Genomic DNA, 27,718 nt, shown 5'->3' with positions numbered 1-27,718 from the left:
GGTCCCGTCCTTCCTCAAAATTCTTGAAGGTATGTATATGTGGAAGAACACTTACTTTTACATTCCTGATGATAATGATTTTTCATTTAAGGGATATCTACTGCTTCCCAAATTTTAAGTATTCTTTCCAACATTCTTAAGGATGACGTTGTACACAATGTAGTTACCAGTATTTTGTGACTAAATGGGGAAAAAAAGAATCCCGCATTCTTTTTATTTTTTCTTTCAACAGTAGTTGTCTGCTTTGAGCCTGCCACCTTCTTCATCTGATAATACGAGAGGTAAGAATAATTTATTATTACGCTCTAAAGAACAAAGGAATCTCTATATTGCTACATCTTAATGAGCTACCATTTTATTTTCTAGTTTAGTATTGGGAATAGGATATCAGGGCAGCTGTTCCTTAAAAATGACTTCTCATAAAATTTTGACTTTTCAGGACACTTAATCAAACAAAACTTCATGAAACTTCTCTTTCACATGTTGTTAGAACTTCAGAAAGAATGCAGCCATCATATGTAATATTTAATATGAACTACTACTCCAACATAACCTGTAAGGATATATCAGAGAGACCAAATGATAAAATCAAGATGTGTTTATCTGGAAGTTGATATTTCTAGGTGCCCATCCAGGCTTTTCACTGATTCTATTTGCCTGGGTCAAGCCAGTTAGCCTTTATGTATCTCGAAATACAGTGTGTTGCAGTGGAATTAACAAACCTGCAGTTAGCTGAACAGGACTCATGTCCCAGCACTGCCACTTATCATCCACCTCTGTGACATGGAATGACCCTTAACCTTTCTAGGCCTTAGTTTCCTCATCAGTAAACAAGGAAGCTGGATTCTATTGACTGCTAAGGTCCTTCCAGCTCTTGCCAACTGTGACTGAAGTCAGTGGTTTTCAAGGACACCTCCACAGAATCAAAACATTTAATGGAACTCTGCTAATGGAGAATCAAAACATGTAATGGAATCCTGCTAATTGTGCATGTGCAGACATGTACTTTTAGTATTATGTTAAGGGTATATATAATCACGAAAACCTATTCTACACTTAAGAATTATTTTAAATGAATTTATATTTAACATGGCAGCTATATTTATTTATAAAAGAACAGAAAACACTGTTCATGTGGAAATGCTGCTTCCTCAAACTTGAGGCAAAGATCACTGTGTGGGTGGATTCAAGGACCCCTTGCAACAACCTGAGGCTCTGTGGGGGCTTGATCCACAAGTTGGGAAACAATTAATCTATAATAAGACAGGACATGGGAAGGGTAGCAATCATCTTTCTGTGTTTCCTGAATTCACTGCATTATAGTAATCTCCACGTGGCCGTGTGTTGTTAATTCAAAGTTGCCTGGTGTAAAAACAAACACAGAAACAAAATATAATGTAATATAATAACATTTCTTCTTCAAAGAAAAAAAATCTAACATTAAATGATCCAATATATGTCCCCTGAAAATATGTCTAAGTTTCACAGTGTCATCAGGACGCTTTTACAGGTAAGACTGATTTTGAAAATAGAGTATGTGGAAATTCCATACTTAACATTTTAAGTTGAGGGAAAGTTTAAGGCGGATAACAAAAGATCAAGACTCTGGAAGGCCTGCAGAAGATGGTGGCTATTGCTGTTGTTGCCATCATCGCTGTCATTGTCGCTGGCAACCAACACACTTCTGCTCCCCCGAGGTCACCTTCTTTTATTCTGGCCGCTCACCCTGTCCTTGCCATCAAGACAGCAGGACTTATTTTATTTTCTCATAATTAATTTGCCAGTGGGGAAAATTTTTAAAGTTCATTTTGGCTTGAAACTTTATACTGGCTATCCATATCAGAAAAAGTATTTAGAAGATTAGTTGGTATTTTTACAAAGAGGAGAAGAAAGAGATTATAAACCTAAGACAGTAAGAATCAGATTTTTAAAATCTATTATATTGAAATCCAACTAAAAACAAAGAGAAATACAGACTAAACATACACAATCACTATAAAATTTTATTAAAAATCAAGAAGTTCTTTTTCTCCAAGAATCTTTTAAAGTTGTTTTTGGTTTAGATAATACTTCTGACTTTCAAACAATTTAAAAACTAATAAAAGAGACTTTAATTTTTACTTAGGGCAAAATTATACATTGGATATTCAGCTTTCATTATAGTTATTTTTTCCCTTTACTTACCTGTCAGTTAACTAGATGTTTATTTGTAATTATTAGATCTGGACTTATGTCCTGAAAGAACAGGTGTACCTGTCCACGTTCGATTTTAGTAAGTCTGACATCCAATTTTAGTAATTGGGTATGAGAGGAATATTTGCCCAAAGATCTGTATTTGAGTTTTTAAGACAGGTTCACTTATATTGTAAAGCCACTGGAAACAGTTATTGTCCATTTCTTCATATCATCACAATGTTAAGAGGGGGAGGTTGGAAATAAGAAAGAAAAGAAAAGCAGCAAGAAAAAGAAAAAATTCTGAACATGCTTGGAGCATCACAAATGTTGCTGATTGAATGTTGATTCCTCCACATTTCTCAACTAAGGTTTACAACATAGAGGAATGAACTTAGGCTTAAAGTATCACAAAAATTAAGCTATCAACATAGTGCTTTCAAATCAATGAGCTGATCTCTCAGCTCCTTGACATAGTACATAGGAGTGGTCCCTAAAGGCAGGGGTGGGGAAACAAGCATGGAAAATTAAGCACATTAATATGAAATCAACAGAACAATTCTCCACCCCAGCCCTGAATCATCATTTGGCTCTGTTTCTTCCTCTAGATACACCTAGTCCAGAGCTGCCATCAGTAACCTGCAGCCATGAGTTCCGACTCTGAGATGGCCGTTTTTGGGGAGGCTGCTCCTTTCCTCCGAAAGTCTGAAAAGGAGCGAATTGAAGCGCAGAACAAGCCTTTTGATGCCAAGACATCAGTCTTCGTGGTGGACCCTAAGGAGTCCTACGTGAAAGCAACAGTGCAGAGCAGGGAAGGGGGGAAGGTGACAGCCAAGACCGAAGCTGGAGCTGTGAGTAAAAACATCTGGAGCTGATTAGACTCTGCCTCATTTGGGGTTAATTTAGGTGATACTTATTTTTTTTTATTTTTTTTTTTTTTTGTTTTTTGAGACGGAGTCTCGCTCTGTCACCCAGGCTGGAGTGCAGTGGCGCGATCTCGGCTCACTGCAAGCTCCGCCTCCCGGGTTCACGCCATTCTCCTGCCTCAGCCTCCCGAGTAGCTGGGACTACAGGCGCCCACAACCGCGCCCGGCTAATTTTTTTTGTATTTTTAGTAGAGACGGGGTTTCACCGTGGTCTCGATCTCCTGACCTTGTGATCCGCCCGCCTCGGCCTCCCAAAGCGCTGGGATTACAGGCGTGAGCCACCGCGCCCGGCCGATACTTATTTTTTGACCTGGCCTTTTCTACTACTTATTTGATGTGCACTGGCTCCTTCTTTTCTTAACAGACTGTAACGGTGAAAGAAGACCAAGTCTTCTCCATGAACCCTCCCAAATATGACAAGATTGAGGACATGGCCATGATGACTCACCTGCATGAACCTGCTGTGCTGTACAACCTCAAAGAGCGCTATGCAGCCTGGATGATCTACGTGAGTACCCTTTCAACATTATTTGTCACTCACTCCACATACTACACATTAGCCAAAATAAATTAAGGGCTTTAAATAAATTTGGTTATTGCAGTGTTCTTTTATGACCAATCATTTGGTTAATGTTGTAAACTCTGATATGTTTTAAAATGTACATGTGGAAAGCCATTTACTTAACTGAATTAGTTGAAAAACTGAAGTATTCTGTGCAGCAGTAATGATGGAGGGAGGCAACAAATGAATGAAACTTTATGAGAACTAACACAGTACTTAGGTCCCCCTCTGCTTGCCCTTAAAGCAGTATTTCCAAGGTAGATAAATAAGGTGATTGCTGATTGAGCAACCCTGTCCTTTCCCACAGACCTACTCGGGCCTCTTCTGTGTCACCGTTAACCCCTACAAGTGGCTGCCGGTGTACAACCCTGAGGTGGTGACAGCCTACAGAGGCAAAAAGCGCCAGGAGGCCCCGCCCCACATCTTCTCCATCTCTGACAATGCTTATCAGTTCATGCTTACTGGTGAGTGAGAATTACAGTTTCCATAGTCATTTGTAAAAGAGTTGTATACTGATATCAGAAAAAACATGGGGCTAGTATTCTGAGAATAAATGTTCAGCACAAACATGATAATAGAAATAATAAAATTAGGGAAATATATTTAGAATAAAATGCACTAGTTCCAAACAGAGAAGAAATTTTGTTTAGATTTCTATGCTAAGCACTAGTTCCAAAAATAGGGGAAATTTTGCTTAGATTTCTGTGCTAAAATCCAAATTAACTAATGCTAGTTCTACCTCAAAATTAATTAAATTTAGGCATCAACTCTGCATTTGAATTATAGATAATACATAATCTCTCCTAAAAAGTAAGTTTTGAAGTCTCACAGTGACAAGTTATCACAAGCACAGTATAAAACTTTAAATTGGACATTAACAACCTGACATAATTTTGAACTATGAACCAGGTGACAGGATGGGACACAAAATTGTTATTAATCTGATATTGATAGATTATTCTCATGGATAAAATGGTAAAATGATGCATTACATAGTCTATACATCAGAAATGTAATGGGATTATTAATTAGTACATCTTTGATACTTATTTTTAGAAAAACCTTACGAGAAGCAAAGCACAAATTCATATAGTTATTTTTGCAAATGGGGAGTTTTAAAAGACAATTTTGAGTTTGTAAGTACTGTGTTGCTGTGTGTTAAGGGTGTTTTTCTAAATATTATCTTTGGTTTCTCTTTCACAGATCGTGAAAACCAGTCAATCCTGATTACGTATGTAGATTTCACTACTTTCTTTCTGTTTTGATCATTGTAGTGGCTACTACTACCTTAGATTCTGAACTTTTCTTCTGTTTGAACTTGATAGTGGAGAATCTGGTGCAGGGAAGACTGTGAACACAAAGCGTGTCATCCAGTACTTTGCAACAATTGCAGTTACTGGAGAGAAGAAAAAAGAGGAACCTGCCTCTGGCAAAATGCAGGTGGGCATGATATTCATCTAAGGACAGAATAACAGATTTTAAAATCTAACCACTTGCCCATCAACAGTAGACTGTATAAAGAAAATGTAGTATGTATATACCATGGAATACTACGCAGCCTTAAAAAAGAACAAAATCATATTTTTTGCAGCAACATGAATGCAGTTGGAGGCCATTGTCCTAAGCGAATTAATGCAGGAACAGAACACCAAATACAGCATGTTCTCTTATAAGCGGGAGCTAGACATTGAGCATGCATGGGCATAAAGATGGGAAGAACAGACACTGGAGACTACTAGATAGGGAAGGGTAGGAGGGAGGCAAAAGCCAAAAAACTACCTATTGGATACTATCTATGCTCATTACCTGGATGACAGGATCATCCATACCTCAAATCTCAGTGTCATGAAATACACCCATGTAACAAACTTGCACATGTATCCCCTGAATCCAAAATAAAGGTTAATTTTTTTAAATTGACCATGGTGCTTCAAAATCATAGCAGCCCATTGCCAAGTGATGCCAGAATTTGGAAAATAACTCTTGGAAGGGCTTGTGAGAATGAGATGAATAGGGCAACGTATTGGCAAGTATAATAGGAAAAATTCTCACAATCATTTTTTAGGTGCTTTTCTGGGCCTGGGGGATGCAGAAGTCAAGACCAGGTCACTGGAGTGTCCCACTCCCCTTCCCAATTTACCTTCCTTTTAACTCATTTTAGAAAGCCTTTCTCAAAGCTACAGAATACTGTTCGGGGCAATGGGGAACGGAAAGAGGTCAATGGCAAATTATTTACTGCAACTTTTTTCTTTATCTGTCTTATTCATTTCTCTTAAGGGGACCCTTGAAGATCAAATCATCAGTGCTAACCCCCTACTGGAAGCCTTCGGCAATGCCAAGACCGTGAGGAATGACAACTCTTCTCGCTTTGTAAGTCTCTTGATCTTCATTTTCACGTGAGGATCATTTCACTGGCTCTTCTGTGCATGCGGTGTCAACATTTTTTCCATCTGCTTGGTCCACAGCTAAAAAAAATAGCTTCTGACTTTTAATGTGTACAACAATCCCTCCTTTTCCTTTTTAAGGGTAAATTCATCAGGATCCATTTTGGTGCCACAGGCAAACTTGCTTCTGCAGATATTGAAACATGTAAGTTAATAAATATTAGTGATTGAGAATCTTTTTCTTTGTGGGTACATGTTGGAAAATCCTGTACTTATTTCTGTTGTGTGAAATTTTCAAACACTAAATTTTTCACTGTGGTATCTGCTCTCAAATGAGCTTAATCTGACTTTCCAGATCTGCTAGAGAAGTCCCGAGTTACTTTCCAGCTAAAGGCTGAAAGAAGCTACCACATATTTTATCAAATCATGTCCAATAAGAAACCAGAGCTCATTGGTAAGAAACATCTTTGATTTATTTCTACCAAAGAAGAATAACAGCCCTTCTAAGAAGCCCCTCTGAAATGTTTCTGATGACCAAGTAACGCTGTCTATATATTGTTCTTTTCCATGTGTTCAGAAATGCTTCTGATCACCACCAACCCATATGACTTTGCGTTTGTCAGCCAAGGGGAAATTACTGTGCCCAGCATTGATGACCAGGAAGAGCTGATGGCCACAGATGTAAGTAATAGGTACAAAGTAGTAACCAGTAAATTCATTTTCCAGTGTACAACACTCTCCTCTATTAGGGTGGAAAGTAGTGGCAGAAAGACTATAAACAGGTAATACAACCCTTTGGACTTTCTTACTCTTGGAAACAAATTATAGGATATTTCAAAATCCTCCCCTTACATGTGTTAAAAAGCCTGTAATAAATGTTGGGTCTTTAGTATTCCTTAGCTAGTAGGCTCCTTTTATTCTATCTTATTAGTCATTTTTGGTTGATATTTATGGTCCAATATTGATGTTTCTCTGCTATTTTATGCCAGACCCCACACCCAAGATCCTGGGAAGGAACTGCAATATTATTACAACTAAACATGGAACTCCCACTGTTCTTCTGCAGTCACATGTAAACATAAGCCTCATTTTGAATAAACCTCTGTGGGTTAATAATATATCCCTCTCTACTCTCTAAGCAACATTAGAAGAAGTGGGTTGTCTACTTCAGAAACATTCACTTTGGGGACTCCATAAGCCTTTATATTTATTTTTGAAACTACACACTCTTTCCCCACTACCACCTCTTTTTTAAGGAATATTACTTTTTGGCTTACTTTCTTTATATGTAAACTTTATATATATTTCATGTTTTCTTTTGATTTCTGAATAATCTTCTTTATTTTTAACTTTAATATCAATGGGACTATCCCAAAACTCCCAAGTTAGGGTTGACAGCGCTTTTGCAAAAATGCTTTTTCTATTAAAATATTATTCTCGAGAAGTCAATAATTCATTTGTGTGGCTTCATCTTATAAATATCAGCTTGTACTCTCTATAACTTACTATTATCTTTGTCTGTCCAAAAGTGATAGGGAGTTAAGAAACACACCCTAGGCCGGGCGCGGTGGCTCAAGCCTGTAATCCCAGCACTTTGGGAGGCCGAGACGGGCGGATCACGAGGTCAGGAGATCGAGACCATCCTGGTTAACACGGTGAAACCCCGTCTCTACTAAAAAATACAAAAAATTAGCCGGGCGCGGTGGTGGGCGCCTGTAGTCCCAGCTACTCGGGAGGCTGAGGCAGGAGAATGGCGTGAACCCGGGAGGTGGAGCTTGCAGTGAGCTGAGATCTGGCCACTGCACTCCAGCCCGGGCGACAGAGCGAGACTCTGTCTCAAAAAAAAAAAAAAAAAGAAACACACCCTAGTCTGCGAGGTTAAAAAAATGTAGCAGTCTTGCTCTAAGTCTTCCGTAATAATGTCTAGTTTCTGTAAATAGGTAGGGTTAGTGAGCCGGAAGAGGAAGGCAATAATCTGGGGAAAGAGTCTTGGTAAGAATGGTAAATAAACGCATTTTCCTCTGCCTGCTCTGAATCCTGCCCCCATTTAAAAGCCTTTTCAAAGCCTATGTGGGCAACTAAAAAGGTAATCAAAATTCTATAGAGAAAAAAGACACAGAAATATTACACTAAACGGCAAAGTTCCTTCTTTTCACAAATGTCTCTTCTCTGCATGAGAAATAAATGACTAGGTAAAGTTTGCTACCCCAGGCATCTCATGGTCAGCTGAGCTGTGGCTTGCTATCAGAGACGCATGTGGAGAAAGACTCACAGCCATTGCTGTTCTCCTCATACCCTCTTTCCAACTTTACCGCTCACACTCATTAGAGTGGGAAGGTAGACTGGGATTATGTATTAGGATAAGACAAATAGGAGAAGAAGGAGCAACAGAGAGACTTGCGAGACTGGAGAAAAGAAACAAAAATAGCCAAGAGACCATGAGGAGCATGGGCCTGAGAAGCAAAGGGGGGCTGGGGTGGAGAAAAGGGGCAAAGTACTAGTCTTGGCATCCAAAGTCATGGCTCTGAGTCCTGGTTCAGTGAGTGTGGACAAGTCACATCATATTCTGTGACCAAATGGACTCCTGACTCAAATGGAAAGACGGATGCATACCTCTTGGTGTTGCCATGTGGATCAAAAGGTGAAGCATATGACTACCTTTTGAAGATGGCAAAGTGCTAGTCAAACATAAGGCAAGGCAAGATGAGAAAAAAGTGGGAGACAGCCCCGGTGTTCTGAGGGAGTGTTCCATGGTGCCAATTGGGGATGAGTAAATTCAACTCTTTTGACAGAGTGCTGTGGACATCCTGGGTTTCACTGCTGATGAAAAGGTGGCCATTTACAAGCTCACTGGAGCCGTGATGCATTACGGGAACATGAAATTCAAGCAAAAGCAAAGGGAAGAGCAGGCAGAGCCAGACGGCACAGAAGGTACCACCCCCCGTTGCTATCTTCCACTTGACAGAACTGACACAGTGAGCTTTTCAGAGGCAGAGACCGTGTTTTTACTTTCTCTGACCTAGTTCGTGAAGGGCAAAAGTATTATGAGAAGGAAATTACACACTGCCTGACGTTTTACATTATTGAGCAGATTTGTGATTTCTGCTCATTCCATTCTTCATTGGCTTTTCGTAAGCTCATATTTGCTATTTGACTAATACATTTTTTATTTCAGTGAATAATCTGTGTGCCCACATGCACTGGAAGAAACAGAGATCTGAATATTTCTGTCGCTACTCCTCTAGGTTAGGGTTTCTCAAATTATTTTTATCTGTGGTCTACTTTTGCAACGTTAAATATCACAGAGAGTATCGATTCCCCAACCTCCAATTTATCATCACAAGAAATGACTAAAATTAGTGAAAGTGGTGGCAATGCTTTTGAGGCAATATGAACAAATGAATAGGTTTCAATGACATTTGCACATATTACTTTTTGAGTAAAACCTTTTTTCTTTGTCATCATCATTTAAATTTTAAATTGTGTAAGCCATGGTCAGTTTCACCATTCTCACCTTGTTCACACAGTTGCTGACAAAGCTGCTTATCTGACAAGTCTGAACTCTGCTGACCTGCTCAAATCCCTCTGCTATCCCAGAGTCAAGGTCGGCAATGAGTTCGTCACCAAAGGCCAGACTGTGCAGCAGGTAAACATGACTTAAACTCTCTGATTTATTTGAACCGCAAGTGACTCAGGAGTTCATCACTGTTTTCAATTTAAAAAACTAAACTATCACTCCTATTGAAGGTGTACAATGCGGTGGGTGCTCTGGCCAAAGCCATCTACGAGAAGATGTTCCTATGGATGGTCACCCGCATCAACCAGCAGCTGGACACCAAGCAGCCCAGGCAGTACTTCATCGGGGTCTTGGACATTGCTGGCTTCGAGATCTTTGATGTGAGTTGTGAACTGACAGAAGATTAGTAAGTGCAAATCCTCAGTCATTTTATCAATCTTGTTAGAGCATACAAGATCACTTTTACAAAATGTACCTTACAAAATGTTCAAATGTAATTCCTACTGAAAAGAGTCTTTGAAAAGATATGAAAAGTAAATAGGTATAAATAGGAAAAGAGAAAATTCTATTCTTTTCAGTCTAGAAGTCTCAAAAGTTGATTCCTGAGAGGTTAAAATAGTCAAAATCTATCCTGGATCCAAGCAGATGAGCATAAAAACACCTTTTTAAAATTACTCTAAGGGAATATTTTAGAATCCTCATTTAACAGTATTTTGCCTAGTATGCATGATCTCATGCAGTTACTTGGAAAACAAGTATTCAAAGAATCAATTCTACTTTGTTTAGAATTCTGTACTAGGAAAACAATCTGAAGGTTTATAATTTAATAAACCAAAATGCTTTAAATTCATAAGAAAACACTAATAGATACTCTGTAGATAGAATACTTAAGTTATGAGTAATTTCCTATATTTATCTTGTCCTGTAGTTCAACAGCCTGGAGCAGCTGTGCATCAACTTCACCAACGAGAAACTGCAACAGTTTTTCAACCACCACATGTTCGTGCTGGAGCAGGAGGAGTACAAGAAGGAAGGTATCGAGTGGGAGTTCATTGACTTCGGGATGGACCTGGCTGCCTGCATCGAGCTCATTGAGAAGGTTCATATGACTTTTCTAGCTTTCAAAACATGAAAACCAAATTGCTTGCCTTTCTGTGCTTAATCACACTCCCTGTTCTCAAAGAACAAGCAGTGCTGTTTCCTGACACACTCGTATATTCTGATTGGATATGAGGTATGTCCCAAGCGATCTGTTATTAATAAGTAGAGCAGTTTGTAGAAAAATGATTCTCACTCACACACACATGGATTCGCATTTATCCCTCTAAAAACTTAATTCTCTCTTTTATTCTTACATGATTTCATGCATATGGGAGAAAGGGATGAAATTACAGCTATTCCTCTGGGTTGTGTAATTAACCCTGGTGCACCCATGACAGTGTATTGTGCAGGTATCATCATCCCTCATGTGTAACAAGGCAGGCTCTGTCAACATGTCTTAAAGATCGGAAGGTTAGTCCTTCAACTCTTGCAGTCATTAAGTCTTTCTCCATTCATGATAACTACTGAGTAAACACCAAACCTCTGTATCACTTACCTAGAAAATGGGCCCTGAATTCTCCATTATTAAGGGGGTGGAGCAATAGTTACATCAGATCTAGATATGTTAACACTCATCAAGCAATCGTTAAACACTTCCAAAAGTATCTTGGGAGCTTGTCATGTACTTGTTGATATCAATAAAGTGTATGTGTGAACCCTACCCTAAGCAGTGGGAAGGGAAGAGTAAATGCAATCGCCACCCAGGAAAACTTAAAATACTCAGGTTAAAATTCACAAAAATATGAAAGGTAAGAGCTTAACAGAAGACTAGGTCTGCGTAATTTGGGGAAAAGATATGTTAATTTGGTGATATAATATCTCTACTATTCATGAAAACTTTATGGTCCTCAGAAAAGGCATTTATTTTATTCTCTAGTATTTCAGTTTCTGTATCACCGAAATACTCTTAGGGATACAATTTGTGAATTTGTTAAATCATCAATGTTGAATTTTCTTTCACTCTTTCCTATCAAATACATTAAGAAAAAAGCCAAACTCTTAGAAAGCAAAACCAAATTACTATCATTTAACTCCACAGTGGTGGAGAACATAGGCTAAAGTACAGAATTTTAATGATACAACATAAGATGCACTTTTCCCCTAGGAATGGATCATTTTTAGTCCTTACACATAATCTCTCTTCCCTTCATACTTCTGTCACCTCTAGATTCGAGGTAAAGGAAGTTATATTGTCAGTAGGAAAGAAAGTAGTCAGATATATACATTTATGGAATAAAGAATTCAATTTTGAAGTGATGTTTTCAGAATCTGGTTTTATACACTGAACATAAAGTGTGCCAAATGGTTCAGATTTTTTTTTTTTTTTTTAACTGAGTCTTTCTAGCAAGCATATTTCCCATATGTTCTGGGTACATAATGATTACTTTACATGTCATGCCTGTTTAATTTATCATTCAAAGTCTTCTTTTGAAACACTGTATTTTCAGTTTTCCATCAACCACATGGAGCATAACGTTCTGAGGGGCTCATGATATATCATCCCTTTTTTCCTGTTCTTAGCCTATGGGCATCTTCTCCATCCTGGAAGAGGAGTGCATGTTCCCCAAGGCAACAGATACCTCCTTCAAGAACAAGCTGTATGACCAGCATCTTGGAAAATCCAACAACTTCCAGAAGCCCAAGCCTGCCAAAGGCAAGCCTGAGGCTCACTTCTCGCTGGTGCACTACGCCGGCACCGTGGACTACAACATTGTCGGCTGGCTTGACAAGAACAAGGACCCCCTGAACGAGACTGTGGTGGGGCTGTACCAGAAGTCTGCAATGAAGACTCTGGCTTTCCTCTTCTCTGGGGCACAAACTGCCGAATCAGGTCATGTTTAATAGCATTAATATGTTACAAGAGTACAAAATAGATAAACACTGTTCAACAGAGACATATGTGGTTACAGCAAAACCTAACACGAAAACACTGGCCAATAGGCGCCTAATGAAAGAAAGTGTATTTAATAACCGCGGTACAGTTTTACAGTCATAGACTTTCAGAGCTAAGTGACACTGGATCATTTAGCCCACAGCCTGATTTCATTGATGAGAAAACACGAATCTCAGACAGGTTAAGTGATTTGCTCAGGATCATAAAACTAATGTGTATCATTTTAATAGTATTGGTTCTTTCAAGGTTCTCCAGCTAGGCTGGAGATAAGGAAATCCTTTGTCAGGGCCCTAGTGCTTGCGGAACTGAAGTTCTGTTCTCTTAAGTGCCCTAACACCAGATGTGCAAGTAACACCATGGAAACACAGGCAAATGGGAGCCAGGATTTCCCTGCAGGCGAGCAGAGGCTCACCTACCTGGGACCAAGTGTGCAACTCTGCCTGTTCTCTGAGGGATACCTGCACACACGAGGCATTACTACTCTGTCTCCTTGGCCCTTCCTTCAGAGAACAGACATTGCTGACTTGGAGTAGGAGAGTCCCATCCCCTACCCACATCTACCCTTTACACTCGCAATTCTTTTGTCGTTGGTTTTTTCCTGAATGCCTATCACGTGAGACAAATCTATGATTCTCTTAATCCACAATTGAGGGAGGAGAGATATGGAAAGAATAGGAATGATGCGAGTGAATGAGAGCAAATTTAAATTCTGAAGGGGATTTTGGCAGTCCTGATGTCTATGGATAGTACTTGAAAGGCTGTGGCAAATAACTTTAATTTTTCCACTTTGTTTTTTAGAGGGTGGTGGTGGAAAGAAAGGTGGCAAGAAGAAGGGTTCTTCTTTCCAGACAGTGTCAGCTCTTTTCAGGGTACAGTATATTCTTGAATTACAGATAAATACTTTCATTAAAAAACTAAAGTATCAAAACAGAAAATTTTTTTAAAGATATCTGTGGTGAAAGTGAATAAAGTAGTACAGTATATTTTTTAGTAGACTACTAAAGGTTTTGTAAACTTTTTAAATGCCTTAGGGAAAAAATTAACAACAAAAAAAAACAAACTATGTATCTCTTCACATCAATCTTTATGATACGTGAACCACTGCCCCTGAGTCCTACATCCAAGAGATCTGGTATTGCACAAATTTCACATGAAATCAAACCTTCTTTTAAAAATAACCACTGTATTCAATTACATCTCCTTCATGTGACAAAAATCTCAATACAAAGTTCCTCTGACTGGTGGTGCTTGAGAATAACAAACTGAAATGAACTGATTTTGTGTAATCCGTAATTTCCTACCTATGCTCCATATATGTGATTCCTCTCTGTTATGAAAATTTGTTTTTCCTTGAGACAGCTCATTAAAATGTGAAATGAAAGACAAACATTGATAGGGACTGTCATGTAGATGCAACTAGAAATGAGTATAAAACTTTTCATGTGGTTCCACAGGAGAATTTGAATAAGCTGATGACCAACTTGAGGAGCACTCACCCCCACTTTGTGCGGTGCATCATCCCCAATGAAACTAAAACTCCTGGTAAGACATTTCTGATATCCAGACAAGCTCCAGCGTGTGTGCAATAGACCAGGAAGTATGGCATGTGGATTCATTCTTTTAGGTGCCATGGAGCATGAGCTTGTCCTGCACCAGCTGAGGTGTAACGGGGTGCTGGAAGGCATCCGCATCTGTAGGAAAGGATTCCCAAGCAGAATCCTTTATGCAGACTTCAAACAGAGGTTTGTGTCTCATTATTTTTCCCTTTCAATGTCTTAGTCTACATCAAAATCACTGTATAATTCAAACATTTTAAAACTTTTCTTTGAAAAGTGACATGCAATTATTTTAAAATTGATCATAAAAGAAAGAATCCTAGGTTTATATTATCGTAAGTTTGTCATAATATCTTTCCAAGTTTTACATAAAGCACTGTCTGACTTTTTAAATGGCATTTTGTTCACAAAAAATCTATCATCTTTTCAGTGATAGCTACCAAATGTTCCACTGGTTTTTTTTCGGTGAAGAAAAACCACATTTTTATATTCTTTTTATTCTGACAGATACAAGGTTCTAAATGCGAGTGCTATCCCAGAGGGTCAGTTCATTGACAGCAAGAAGGCTTCTGAGAAACTTCTAGGGTCTATTGACATTGACCACACCCAGTACAAATTCGGTCACACCAAGGTATCACCAGTCCAAATTTCTATCTGTCATAATTCTATCACTTTTAGACTTTCTCCTAAGTGGAAATAACATATTTAACTTGTTCTTTCATAAGGTTTTCTTTAAAGCTGGCCTGTTGGGAACTCTAGAGGAAATGCGAGATGAAAAGCTAGCTCAACTCATCACGCGCACTCAAGCCATTTGCAGAGGGTTCCTGATGAGAGTGGAGTTCAGAAAGATGATGGAGAGGAGGTGAGAGCCCACACACAAGTCTTCCTTCTCCACACTTTCATAAATGAATCCACTGCAGTCATTACTTTTGTTGAAGGATGATCACTTTCCACGTTATTCTCCATTTGCATCTTTTTTTCTTTTCCTACAGAGAGTCCATCTTCTGCATTCAGTACAACATCCGTGCTTTCATGAATGTGAAGCACTGGCCCTGGATGAAGCTGTATTTCAAGATCAAGCCCCTCCTCAAGAGTGCAGAGACAGAGAAGGAGATGGCCAACATGAAGGAAGAATTTGAGAAGACCAAAGAAGAGCTGACTAAGTCAGAGGCAAAAAGGAAAGAACTAGAAGAAAAGATGGTGACACTAATGCAAGAGAAAAATGACTTACAACTCCAAGTTCAAGCTGTAAGTATTATACATTGCACAGTTCAGCCACATCTTATTGTTTTTAATGTTTTAAAATGAATGGTTTCTACTGAAACATTTGTTCTGATTGTTTGCTGTTCAAAAACACCAAGACTCGGGCATAAAGAAGCAATAGATGCAAAGTCACATATTATGCTGCACATGTTCATATGTGCATTCATGCATGGTTTGCTCATCAGTGAGCAAGATCATAAAAATATCAATAGACATTTTCCTTTCTTTATGGAACCTTCTCTCAGATCAGATTATTCTTTCTTTAGTATATTTTTGTGCATAAAAGAGAAGTTACGTTGTTTTTACCAGGGCAGAGAAATGGCTAAATTAATCCCCTCTTAAATGTGAGAAAACTGAGTCCTACAATGAATGAGTGACTTTTCCAAAGTTGCAAAGGTTAGTATAGAGGCAGATTTTTGTCAAATTTCCCTGATTTGGACTTCCACACATGAATATCTGAAGGAAATTTGTTATTATACTTGATCAGTAGATGACAATATTAACATTTTGTCCGTTTCATTTTAAAAGTTAGGAATTTGTATACATGTTGACCAAACTGGCAGTCACTGAAGTTTCCACCTTTTAATAAATTATTGTGTGCTTGTAGATATAGCTCAGACAAATGAAAATGCTTAATTTCTCCCTGTAGGAAGCAGATGCCTTGTCTGATGCAGAGGAAAGATGTGATCAGTTGATTAAAACCAAAATCCAACTTGAGGCCAAAATCAAAGAGGTGACTGAAAGAGCTGAGGATGAGGAAGAGATCAATGCTGAGCTGACAGCCAAGAAGAGGAAACTGGAGGATGAATGTTCAGAACTCAAGAAAGACATTGATGACCTTGAGCTGACACTGGCCAAGGTTGAGAAGGAGAAACATGCCACAGAGAACAAGGTACAAATCATGATCCATTTTAGAATATTTATAAGTACCTTGATACTGAAGTATTTTAATTAAAAATTTAATCTGAAGATGATTGAATATGAAAAATACCACTGTCATAACTATGTCATCTCTTTAGTCTTCACCACCTCAATCTACTTACTTGACCTTTGCCTCATATTTTTTCAGCCATTATAGGCCTGTGTTACCTTCTGGTTCTCATTTTCCATCTCAGGCTGACATTATCCTAAGATACTACAGTATCATGTTTTTCATCAAGATAATAGGTTGTCATTGACATTCCAGTCATCTGTTCAAATCTAAAGGTGAAAAACCTCACAGAAGAGATGGCAGGCCTGGATGAAAACATTGCAAAGCTGACCAAGGAGAAGAAGGCTCTCCAGGAGGCCCATCAGCAGACCCTGGATGACCTGCAGGTGGAGGAGGACAAAGTCAACACTCTGACCAAAGCTAAAACCAAGCTAGAACAGCAAGTGGATGATGTAAGTGTGAAAAAGAAAATGTTTCCCCTTGCGATGAACTAAACAACTGTGACACAAAACCAGCACTGATGCTCGTAAGCCTTTAACGCTTGGTCTGTGAATAAAGTTCTTGTGCTATTTGTTGTATCTTTAAACTTTTTTCTTATGTATCTTTGAAGGCTACTAGCATAGGGTTCAGTGCTTAAGAGCTGAAATAAATAAAATGTATTATAAATTTAGCTTGAAGGGTCTCTGGAACAAGAAAAGAAACTTCGCATGGACTTAGAAAGAGCCAAAAGAAAACTGGAGGGTGACCTAAAATTGGCCCAAGAATCCACAATGGATATAGAAAATGATAAACAGCAACTTGATGAGAAACTCAAAAAGTAAGTATGGTATAATTCAGCTATAACCTGCTTGTTGTATGTCAATGCAAATGAAACATACGCTAAAAAGATCTCCAAAACATTACATCATGACATATGGAAAAAAATAATGACATCTTTGACCTTTTTATTTAATTAAACTAATACATTATTAACCTGTCAAATATTGTACTACTCACTCCTTCAACACCAGTAGTATAAAAAAAAACTTAGATTATACATAGAAAAGAAGATTGGTAAGAGAACTGATTATAAGCTAATGTACTGCTCTTCTAATAGGAAAGAGTTTGAAATGAGCAATCTGCAAGGCAAGATTGAAGATGAACAAGCCCTTGCAATGCAGCTACAAAAGAAGATCAAAGAGTTACAGGTAAGTTATAACCTCCACCTTTTCTGAGCATTACAGGAAACAGAATTGACATAAATTCACATTAATGTGGACATATCACAACCAGGCCCGCATCGAGGAGCTGGAGGAAGAAATCGAGGCAGAGCGGGCCTCCCGAGCCAAAGCAGAGAAGCAGCGCTCTGACCTCTCCCGGGAACTGGAGGAGATCAGCGAGAGGCTGGAAGAAGCCGGTGGGGCCACTTCCGCCCAGATTGAGATGAACAAGAAGCGGGAGGCTGAGTTCCAGAAAATGCGCAGGGACCTGGAAGAGTCCACCCTGCAGCATGAAGCCACGGCAGCTGCTCTACGGAAGAAGCATGCAGACAGTGTGGCTGAGCTTGGGGAGCAGATTGACAACCTTCAGCGCGTCAAGCAGAAGCTGGAGAAGGAAAAGAGTGAGCTGAAGATGGAGATCGATGACCTTGCTAGTAACATGGAGACCGTCTCCAAAGCCAAGGTCTTCATTAACTTGTGCCCTTTTCATCTTTATTTGCAATAATTCAAAATGACCAAGTTTATATATGACTATTTTTAGCCACATTACATAAACATTAGATGTCATCTAAAGCTTAAACTTACTCCTAGTACACATTATTGTATTGAATCACTTAAGTTCTCTTAACTTCTTTGTAGAAACACTTTAACCTTTGATACTATTACCATGAAAAAAATATATAATTTAAAAAAGGTTTATCTAAAAACCATATTCTACATGATGCAGAATTTAAATGATGTTCACACTTTCAAAGAGAATATAATTTTGACAATCATGTGTTCATTATTTAGCCAAATTAAATGCCTTTACTACTGTAGAGCCACCATGCAAGATTGATAGAAAAGTAAATAAAAATCAACCTCTTTCCACAGGTAGTTACAGATCTCTAAATCCCAGCCTCTGGAATAAAAATGTATTGTCTCTTCCTGTTTTCTACTCTCACCCCAGGGAAACTTCGAGAAAATGTGCCGCACCCTAGAGGACCAGCTTAGTGAAATAAAAACAAAGGAAGAGGAGCAACAACGCTTAATAAATGAGTTGTCAGCCCAGAAGGCACGTTTACACACAGAATCAGGTCAGTAAATAAATAACATCAGCCTTCAGAGAGGTGAGGAATGAAAGGCAAGCCTTTACCTATCAAATACAAGTACTTTCTCAAGCTCTGTACGTTCATTTATCACGTCTTACATATTCCTCCATCTTTTTGTTATGAGACAGTAAAATGCAATGATTCTAAGCTACAATTGAGGGAAAAAATTAAGCTCCCTGGGCTCAGGAGATTTTTGTTGCCTCAGCATTACTCAAAAAGTCTCGAATTCTAAAATATCAAAGAAAACTCACACATTTTTTAAAAAGCAAGAAATAACCTTCTCACCAGCACTGAAAATCATGAGGGTTTTTTTCATCATATGAAATAAGAGGGTTACAATGTTATTCCATTCTTTAAATTATTGTTTACCTAGACAACAGAACTAAATCATTGATGTTTTGTCTTCCACAGGTGAGTTTTCGCGACAGCTAGATGAAAAAGATGCTATGGTTTCTCAGCTATCCCGAGGCAAACAAGCATTTACACAACAGATTGAAGAACTAAAGAGGCAGCTAGAAGAGGAGATGAAGGTGAGAATTCTCCAGCTGATACTTTCAATCACTTGAATTGTGCAACATAACACACTATTGAACTTTGCACAGAAAATTTCAATGATCAGAAGATAAACTTATATCACATACTTTTTGGTTGGTCTAGGCCAAGAGCGCTCTGGCCCATGCCTTGCAGTCAGCCCGCCATGACTGTGACCTGCTGCGGGAACAGTATGAGGAGGAGCAGGAAGCCAAGGCTGAGCTGCAGAGGGGAATGTCCAAGGCCAACAGTGAGGTTGCCCAGTGGAGGACCAAATACGAGACGGACGCCATCCAGCGCACAGAGGAGCTGGAAGAGGCCAAGTATAGGCTTTTAGTGCGGGGCAACGGGCTGGGGAGCAGGAAGAAATAAAAGTGAAGGCAGTGAAGGAAAAATAGAAGAAAGAGAATATTCCAGGCATGGGGAGGAGAGATGAAAGACTTCAGCATATTTTATTATACGGTGGTGGATTCCACCATATTCTTCTTCTTAAAGTCCACTGTATATCCACTGGAGAATGGAATGAGACCAGATCCTTCTACCCATTCTGGTCCAGAGCATCTTAAATTTCTTTCCACAAAGATGGATTATTAATTATCAGAATATTCTTTATGAATTAAATAGAATTAGTATCTTTCAATAGAAGGAAAAATTGAGACATTGAGACTATCTGGTAAATTATTATGAGTATTACAATGAACAATAATCAGTTTTTCCTTACCTGGAGTATTGGATGTTTAGATTAAGGTTGTCATATGCTGTCATTATTTCAATTAACAACCTATATCGATGAATGTATTCACTAATTACACATACTGTTTGTGGACTACAGGTCATGAGATTTACACATTTACACATAGAAAGAAAAAAAGCATTATATTCCTAGTGAAGGAAGCCTTTCTAAATTTAATTTATCTCAGTAGTTGTTAGAATTAAACAGAATGAAAGAGTTTAGCAAGCATTTCCAGAGGGAGTTCTAGATAAGAGTGTGGGCTGGGAAAGGTCATGAATTGCGTAGGTTAGTGAAAAGAGTAGTAGATAAGATTTTGGAGGAAATTTGGGAAATGCAGTAATGCAGTAATACTTATTATCGGAGGCCACCAAACCCAGAAAGTTACTGATTCATTGTATGACCTTGAACATATCACTCTGGGCTGCTGTTTCCTCATTTGCAAAAGAAAGAGACCCATACTAGAAAATGCTTAAAGATACTATTCAATGCTAACCATTCCTTGGTGATATGCCTCCTGTTCATGATTGCCATTTCTTCCTCAAAGTAAATAAAACTCAGCCCTTTTCCACAAGTAGTTACAGATCTCTAAATCCCAGGCTTCAAAAGAGAAATGTATTGTCTCTTCCTGTTTTCTACTTCTCACCCCAGGCAAACTTCAAGAAAATGTGCCACACCTTGGAGGACCAGCTTAGTGAAATAAAAACAAAGAAAGAGGAGCAAATTTTCACATTGTCCACTCAGCTCTAGTGCTAACTTATATTCTCTCTCTCTCTCTTTCTTTCTCTCTCTCTCTCTCTCTCACACACACACACACACACACACACACACACACACACACACACGTGCTTTGTAAACATGTTTGGCAGTACCTGAGATGGATAACAATAAGAACTCAACAGGAAACCAGAATTCTAAGAGAGTGAAAATATTTAGAAAAATTCAACAACTTGTAGACAACTCTTGGGGAAATATGCTTTCCTAGTCAGCAGCTTTATAAAGGGCACTGTGGTGACTCTGAATCTGCTCTTGGTCACTCATACTGACCCAATTTTCAGGAAGAAGCTGGCCCAGCGTCTGCAGGATGCTGAAGAACATGTAGAAGCTGTGAATTCCAAATGTGCTTCTCTTGAAAAGACAAAGCAGAGGCTACAGAACGAAGTAGAGGACCTCATGATTGATGTGGAACGATCTAATGCTGCCTGCATAGCTCTCGATAAGAAGCAAAGAAACTTTGACAAGGTGGTCCACAGTACCAGCTCCCCGGGGGGAAACTGACATCATTCTTGGTTTCAAAGGCTTATTTTCTATATACTTCCAGATTCTGGCAGAATGGAAACAGAAGTATGAGGAAACTCAAGCTGAACTTGAGGCCTCCCAGAAGGAGTCCCGTTCTCTCAGCACTGAGCTATTCAAGGTGAAGAATGCCTATGAGGAATCCCTGGATCATCTTGAAACTCTAAAGCGAGAGAATAAGAATTTACAACGTGAGTCATTGCAATCGTTCTATTTCAAAAATGGTAGGGAGATATCTTTTCAATTTTTCTTTCTACTGAACTGAAATTTGGTACTTTATTATTATAGAGGAGATTTCTGACCTGACAGAGCACATTGCAGAGGGTGGAAAGCATATCCATGAACTGGAGAAAGTAAAGAAACAACTTGATCATGAGAAGAGTGAACTACAGGCTTCCCTAGAGGAAGCAGAGGTATATTTTTCATTTGCTTAGCTCTGCATTATAAATAAATTGAAAATTAATAGCAACTGAGATCTCTATCATGTTGCAAATCTTTAGGGGATAACACATGTAATTCAGTGAAAAATACTGAATTGTACCTTGAGAATGCAGAGCTAATAGGATACATTAAGACGTATGATAGTTTGTGGGTTTTGTAATGCCTTCTTGGAGAAATTATCATAATGTGAAAGAAATAAAAAGCTCTTTAGGTAACCTAAATAAATGTTGCTTTTATTAAGGCATCTCTTGAGCATGAAGAAGGCAAAATTCTTCGCATTCAACTTGAGCTAAATCAGGTGAAATCTGAGATTGACCGAAGAATTGCTGAAAAAGATGAAGAACTCGATCAGCTAAAGAGGAACCACCTCAGAGTTGTGGAGTCAATGCAGAGTACACTGGATGCTGAGATCAGGAGCAGAAATGATGCTCTGAGGATCAAGAAGAAGATGGAGGGAGATCTTAATGAAATGGAAATCCAGCTGAACCATGCCAACCGCCAGGCTGCTGAGGCACTAAGGAATCTTAGAAACACACAAGCAATACTGAAGGTATGTATGCTGGGGAAAATACACATAGTGTTGTACAGTCTCAGTGGCATTGTGTAACTCAAATTTTCAAGTTTTATGAGGACTATGTGTCATAAATCACCTAAGCATCATGGTAATCAGTTCAAAATTATACGCACAAAACTGAAAAAGAGCTTAATTCTGAAAGGCCCAGGATAGATTTTGCTTTGTTATCTGCAGAAAGCACTGTGGTGAGGGGTAGGGAGACAGAGGAAGTGATGAAAGAGTTTGGCTACATGCCACTGCTTAAATCACTTCATTAATCTGGACTTCAATTGCTTAATATGTAAAATAACACCATTGGACTAACTGAAGTCTAAGGATACTTTCCTGATCCAAAATTTCATAGAGCTAGCCATGGTATTTTTTAATGATTCAGGGTCTAAAATAATAAAACATCATGCTCTTTTGAGTAGAACTGCAACCCTCAGCTACAAAGAATTTATTATTAAAGGTACTTGCAGATTGTTCCTATCTAATCGTACTCTAAGTCATTAAGATCAAAGAGTGTACATGACCATAAGTTTGCACTTGCTTTAAGTGGAGCATAAGTAAGAGGCTTTTTTCTCTTTTTTCTTTCTGGGTAGGACACTCAGCTACATTTGGATGATGCCATCAGAGGCCAAGATGACCTTAAGGAACAACTGGCAATGGTTGAGCGCAGAGCTAACCTGATGCAGGCTGAAGTTGAAGAGCTCAGGGCATCCCTGGAACAGACTGAGAGGAGCAGGAAAATGGCAGAACAAGAGCTTCTGGATGCCAGTGAGCGTGTGCAACTTCTGCACACTCAGGTGAGGTTCAAGACTATGGTTTAGCAAATGTACTCCCTGAAGCTGAAGACAATTTGAGAAGGTAAGCTTGTTTATAAAGCAAAACATAATCTTGGCAGGTGCCCCTTCCTGGAGCTCTAGAAAATGTAGAGGGTGCTGTAAGGATTTACTGGGACCTAGCTGGTTCACGAGTATATTTATGGGCTGGCATAATCATGTTGATTTGAAATAATCTGGAATTCTAGAAACTTTTATTAAAAAAGCACAGAAGACCACCTACAAATAAACATACACACAATATTTGTAGCTGTCTTGTCTTATGCAACTCTAAGCCACAAAAAGATAGGCAAATCAAATAGAGGAGAAAAACAAAAAGCCACCAAATGATATTTATGTATCACATATGCACAGAATGCTAACCTCATGGGATACAAAGAGAAGCTCTTCAGTTCAGATTCATGGAGGCCATTATTAATACTAGTTAGGATTTGCTGTATATAGTGAATGTGTTAAATAAATGGTGGTATATCCTCACAATGGCTAATATGTAACCACTCTAGTATGCATTTATTGCCATGGGAAGATGTTTACGGTATAGTAAGCTAAAAAAGCAACTTAAAAATAATATAGGATGTGTGATCTTTTTTCCCATATAAACATACAGGAAACATCCAGAAAGATAAATAAAAGTTTATCCTTTATCTCTGGTGAGAGCACAGTGATTATTTTTTGTCTCTTGTCTGCTAATTTGTATGTTCTACTATCTTTTACAATAAATATTACTGTATACTTCAGAAAGTTGCACTATATAGACATAACTATTATAGAAGTGTTAAAATCACATGCTTTATATAACTTTAAAATCAAATTAATATGCAACCTTTTTCTTATTAACAGCATCTGAAGTTGACTATTCCAAATACTGTCAACTTGCCAAAAACAGAAGGGATTCTTGGTTCATTTTTATCCCAACAAGACTACTATTTATGCATTTGTAATATGGAGCCAACCAACATGAGTTAACAGCTAAGAATTATGGATTCATTTTAAATGAGCTGTGGTGTGGTGCTGCATGGCACAGCACTTTGAGTTTTGTGGGTTGTGTTTCATGTTTACAGATGGCAATTGGTAATAGTTGAATATGTTTGATATCAGAAATTAGATTTTACCTAGAATAATTTAGAAGTGTGATTAATAATAGAGATATATATAGAAAGGAGAAAAGGCATAAACTTAGAACTATCTTCTAACTTGGTTTTTATTCTAAACATTTCTTATGATCAATAATTTATGCCTGTATACACTAGGTAAAATGACAATGTGAATTGCTATAATTTAATGTGCTTCTCTTCTCTTTCATTAATTTGAAACAGAACACCAGCCTGATCAACACCAAGAAGAAGCTGGAAACAGACATTTCCCAAATCCAGGGAGAGATGGAGGATATCATCCAGGAAGCCCGCAATGCAGAGGAGAAGGCCAAGAAGGCCATCACTGATGTAAGCAAGATGAGCATTTGTCTTACTGACATATGCCTGCTGCCTGCTATCACCAGAATTCATTATTTTCATGATTTATTTGCTAACTAGGCCGCCATGATGGCTGAGGAGCTGAAGAAGGAGCAGGACACCAGCGCCCACCTGGAGCGGATGAAGAAGAACATGGAGCAGACGGTGAAGGACCTGCAGCACCGTCTAGACGAGGCTGAGCAGCTGGCCCTGAAGGGCGGGAAGAAGCAGATCCAGAAACTGGAGGCCAGGGTGGGTCTCCACAACTTCACTCAATTCCTAGCCTACTCATGTGGCCAGTTATAGCCAAACTGGTGACTGTCTTTGTTCCCTTCCAGGTGAGAGAGCTTGAAAGTGAGGTGGAAAGTGAACAGAAGCGCAATGTTGAGGCTGTCAAGGGTCTTCGCAAACATGAGAGAAGAGTGAAGGAACTCACTTACCAGGTGACCACTGTTTTCACATCTTCCAGGCCTACAGCTTTCAAGAAAATAATGAGTTGTTTTAAAATAATGGCACTATCTATTTGCCCCCTCTTTCAGACTGAGGAGGACCGCAAGAATGTTCTTAGGCTGCAGGACTTGGTGGACAAATTGCAAATCAAAGTCAAAGCTTACAAGAGACAAGCTGAAGAGGCTGTGAGTATCTCCACAGTGGAAATGAAAGGTTCAGATGCAGATCCAGGTTTTGTGGGGCCGAAAGTTTATAGAATTTAGGGGTCTTTCTTTAAATTGGGAATGCATAATTAGGTATAAACATGAATATTTAGAATGAGAAAAATGAACCATAAATTACTGGAGCCTTAGCGATTTGAGCTTATTTCTTCCGAGACCTGTTTAAGCAATTTTCCAGACAGGTTAACATAGAAATGTTTCTTGGTTACAATCCACTTCCCTCCCTATCTAGAACATTCTACAGCCCCCAACTCATATGGATTTGTGCAAATGAGGGTATGAATTCTAAGCCTCATTTAACTTCATGATAAATCCATCTTGGAACTTTTGTTTTTCAATTTGGCTGCAGTTATCTTTTTCATTCTGTTAATTCTGAAACCTTCCTTAGGGTTCTTGGCACCAAATGCCACTACCGCACCTATTTTTTAAAGTTTGTTTTTTAGAAACAAGATTGAATTCAGATCCCTGCTACTTTGTTCTTCTGGTTATCATTGCAGCCTCTTCAGTTTTCCAGAAAGAGAGTCAAGTGAGAAAGAGACTTGAGGAGGGTCATAAGCACATTCATTTACATAGGCAAGTTTGTGGGATGCATTGCTCTCAAATAACTATGTTACTAAAGAATAAGGCTTTTTTCTTTTTCTTTTTCTTTCTTTTTTTCTTGAGACAGAGTTTCGCTCTTGTTGCCCAGGCTGGAGTGCAATGGTGCAATCTCAGCTCACTGCAATCTCTGCCTCCTGGGTCCAAGAGATTCTCCTTCCTCAGCCTCCTGAGTAGCTGGAATTACAGGCATGCACCACTACGCCGGGCTAATTTTAGTAAAGACAGGGTTTCACCATGTTGGCCAGGTTGGTCTCAAACTCCTGACCTGAGGTGATCCACTGGCCTCGGTCTCCCAGAGTGCTGGGATTACGGGTGTGAGCCACCACGCCTGGACAACAGACCCTTTTTCTTTCTCATTCATGAGGCAAATACTGAAGTAACAAAAGCAATAACAATCAGAAAATGTCCAATTTTCTTGTTATCTCAAATGTATCTCTGTTCTCAGGAGGAACAATCCAATGTCAACCTTGCCAAGTTCCGCAAGCTCCAGCACGAGCTGGAGGAGGCCGAGGAACGGGCTGACATTGCTGAGTCCCAAGTCAACAAGCTGAGAATGAAGAGTCGGGAGGTTCACACAAAAGTCATAAGTGAAGAGTAATTCATTCTAATGGAAGAAAATGTGGCCAAAGAAATGCACAAAATGTGAAGTTCTTTGTCACTGTCCTGTATATCAAGGAAATAAAATCTTTAGATAATTTTGCATCTAAAAATACATTTGTCCCTTAATTATAAGCTCTTTGTGCTATTAGAACTAATGCCTTTATTCAACATTTGTGGAGCTCCTACTATGTGCAATCAGAGATGACAACAAAAATGAATGTGGGCAGTGAACTCAACTTTAATAGAAGGTAAATGAAATAAACTATTCTGAGGAGACATGAAGGTGACAAATGCGCTCTCAATTCCATTCAACCAAGTTTACTGAGTATCAACTATATGTCTGGTACAGAAATGGACATCAAAGATATGACAGTTATCCTCCTTTGAGGAGTTCATTCCAGAGTGGAAAATGGCAATTCAAACAGATATACGCTGTATGTATGTCCAACATACATACTCTGACGTAAGTGTTAAAAACAAGTGTGGCAATAACATAGAGTGAGCTGCTAACTCTGGAAATCCAGAGAGGCTTCTCGAAGGAGACTATGAGCTAGTTCCTAAAAGATGACCAGACAGTTATTAGGTGAAAGAGAAAAAAAATATGTGATCATTCAAAGAAAAGAAAACAAGCATGAGATTTCAGCATAGTTTTAGCATAGGCTTCATGAGCAAAGGGGAGCAGATGAGGCCAGATACAGAAGTTAAGGCCTGGCTGTGAAGGGTATGGCCTCATATGTAGTGCTAAGGAATAAGGACACACATCGAACTGGTCCAATTTCTTGAAGAGTAGAGTTGACACAATTATGGCAGCTGTATGGAGGAATGAGTAAGGTGGGAAAGATCAAAGCCTGCAAAGACTATTTAGGAGGCTATTAAATGGTCAGAATTAGAGATGATAGTGATGGAAATGAACAAGAATGCAGAATGAACGCACAGTTCTAACAGTATAAAGAAAGGGCTTGAAAGAACGGAAGAAGTTAAACAGTTTCACAGCATTCAAACCTCCCAGTTACTTTTGGTTACAGATTTCATTTCCCTTTGGAATAAATTATTTTTCTCTGAACTTTCTCCTTCCCCGAGAAAAACAGACAGAACTTTTTAGATAAATCTTTTTGTTGACCTTCTAATTCTACATACAGTTTTGCTTACTTATTCGGAATATGTCACCTACGCCATGATGAAGATGAAGTTCTGCTTACTGTATGTAGAATTAGAAGGTCAACAGAAATACTTATCCAAAAAGTTCTGTCCATTTTTGCTCCAGAAAAGGAGTCTGACTTTTCTCAGTATCTTGTATATTTTAAGGAGGAACCATAAAGGAAATTTAATTCTTAATTTCAGAAAGAATATGACCCAAATTTTATCATAACCATTGCCATAGTGTTCTTCTCTTTGATATTTTCTTAA

General features: G+C 38.7%; 1 protein-coding gene across 2 annotated transcripts; it reads left to right on the top strand.

The window, feature by feature from the left end:
• On the top strand, positions 1-26,421 carry MYH4 (myosin-4). 2 transcript variants are annotated; one of them, XM_045376302.2, is made up of 41 exons: positions 1-29; positions 233-281; positions 2,781-3,023; positions 3,463-3,606; positions 3,968-4,124; positions 4,864-4,891; positions 4,986-5,100; positions 5,938-6,030; positions 6,186-6,249; positions 6,400-6,498; positions 6,622-6,725; positions 8,837-8,975; positions 9,572-9,690; positions 9,792-9,941; positions 10,490-10,660; positions 12,184-12,493; positions 13,355-13,425; positions 14,011-14,098; positions 14,181-14,298; positions 14,620-14,743; positions 14,838-14,974; positions 15,105-15,360; positions 16,025-16,267; positions 16,582-16,758; positions 16,978-17,123; positions 17,403-17,493; positions 17,579-17,968; positions 18,455-18,581; positions 19,008-19,126; positions 19,254-19,450; positions 20,916-21,099; positions 21,179-21,344; positions 21,442-21,566; positions 21,836-22,144; positions 22,750-22,953; positions 24,306-24,431; positions 24,522-24,692; positions 24,779-24,883; positions 24,980-25,075; positions 25,609-25,684; positions 26,157-26,292. In XM_045376302.2, the coding sequence occupies exons 3-40, from the start codon at positions 2,820-2,822 to the stop codon at positions 25,639-25,641; spliced, it is 5,700 nt and encodes a 1,899-aa protein (XP_045232237.2). In that variant the 5' UTR covers positions 1-29; positions 233-281; positions 2,781-2,819; the 3' UTR covers positions 25,642-25,684; positions 26,157-26,292. The 2 variants fall into 2 exon arrangements, with proteins under 2 accessions (XP_045232237.2, XP_005582956.3); XM_005582899.3 differs by lacking the exon at positions 25,609-25,684 and having other exon boundaries at positions 26,157-26,421.
• Positions 26,422-27,718: the final 1,297 nt, after the last annotated feature.

Source organism: Macaca fascicularis, chromosome 16, assembly GCF_037993035.2.
Source record: "Macaca fascicularis isolate 582-1 chromosome 16, T2T-MFA8v1.1".
In the NCBI taxonomy this organism is placed as follows: Eukaryota; Metazoa; Chordata; class Mammalia; order Primates; family Cercopithecidae; genus Macaca; species Macaca fascicularis.
The sequence above is the reverse complement of the archived record's forward strand: the minus strand, read 5'-3'. Positions and strand labels throughout refer to the sequence as shown.

Excerpts from the sequence above, each read along its gene's own strand:
- MYH4 (XM_005582899.3), top strand. The coding sequence starts at position 2,820 with ATGAGTTCCGACTCTGAGATGGCCGTTTTTGGGGAGGCTGCTCCTTTC. Across the intron at positions 14,099-14,180 it reads CAATGAAACTAAAACTCCTG|GTGCCATGGAGCATGAGCTT; the intron begins GTAAGACATTTC and ends TCATTCTTTTAG. Across the intron at positions 19,127-19,253 it reads AGCTAGAAGAGGAGATGAAG|GCCAAGAGCGCTCTGGCCCA; the intron begins GTGAGAATTCTC and ends TGGTTGGTCTAG.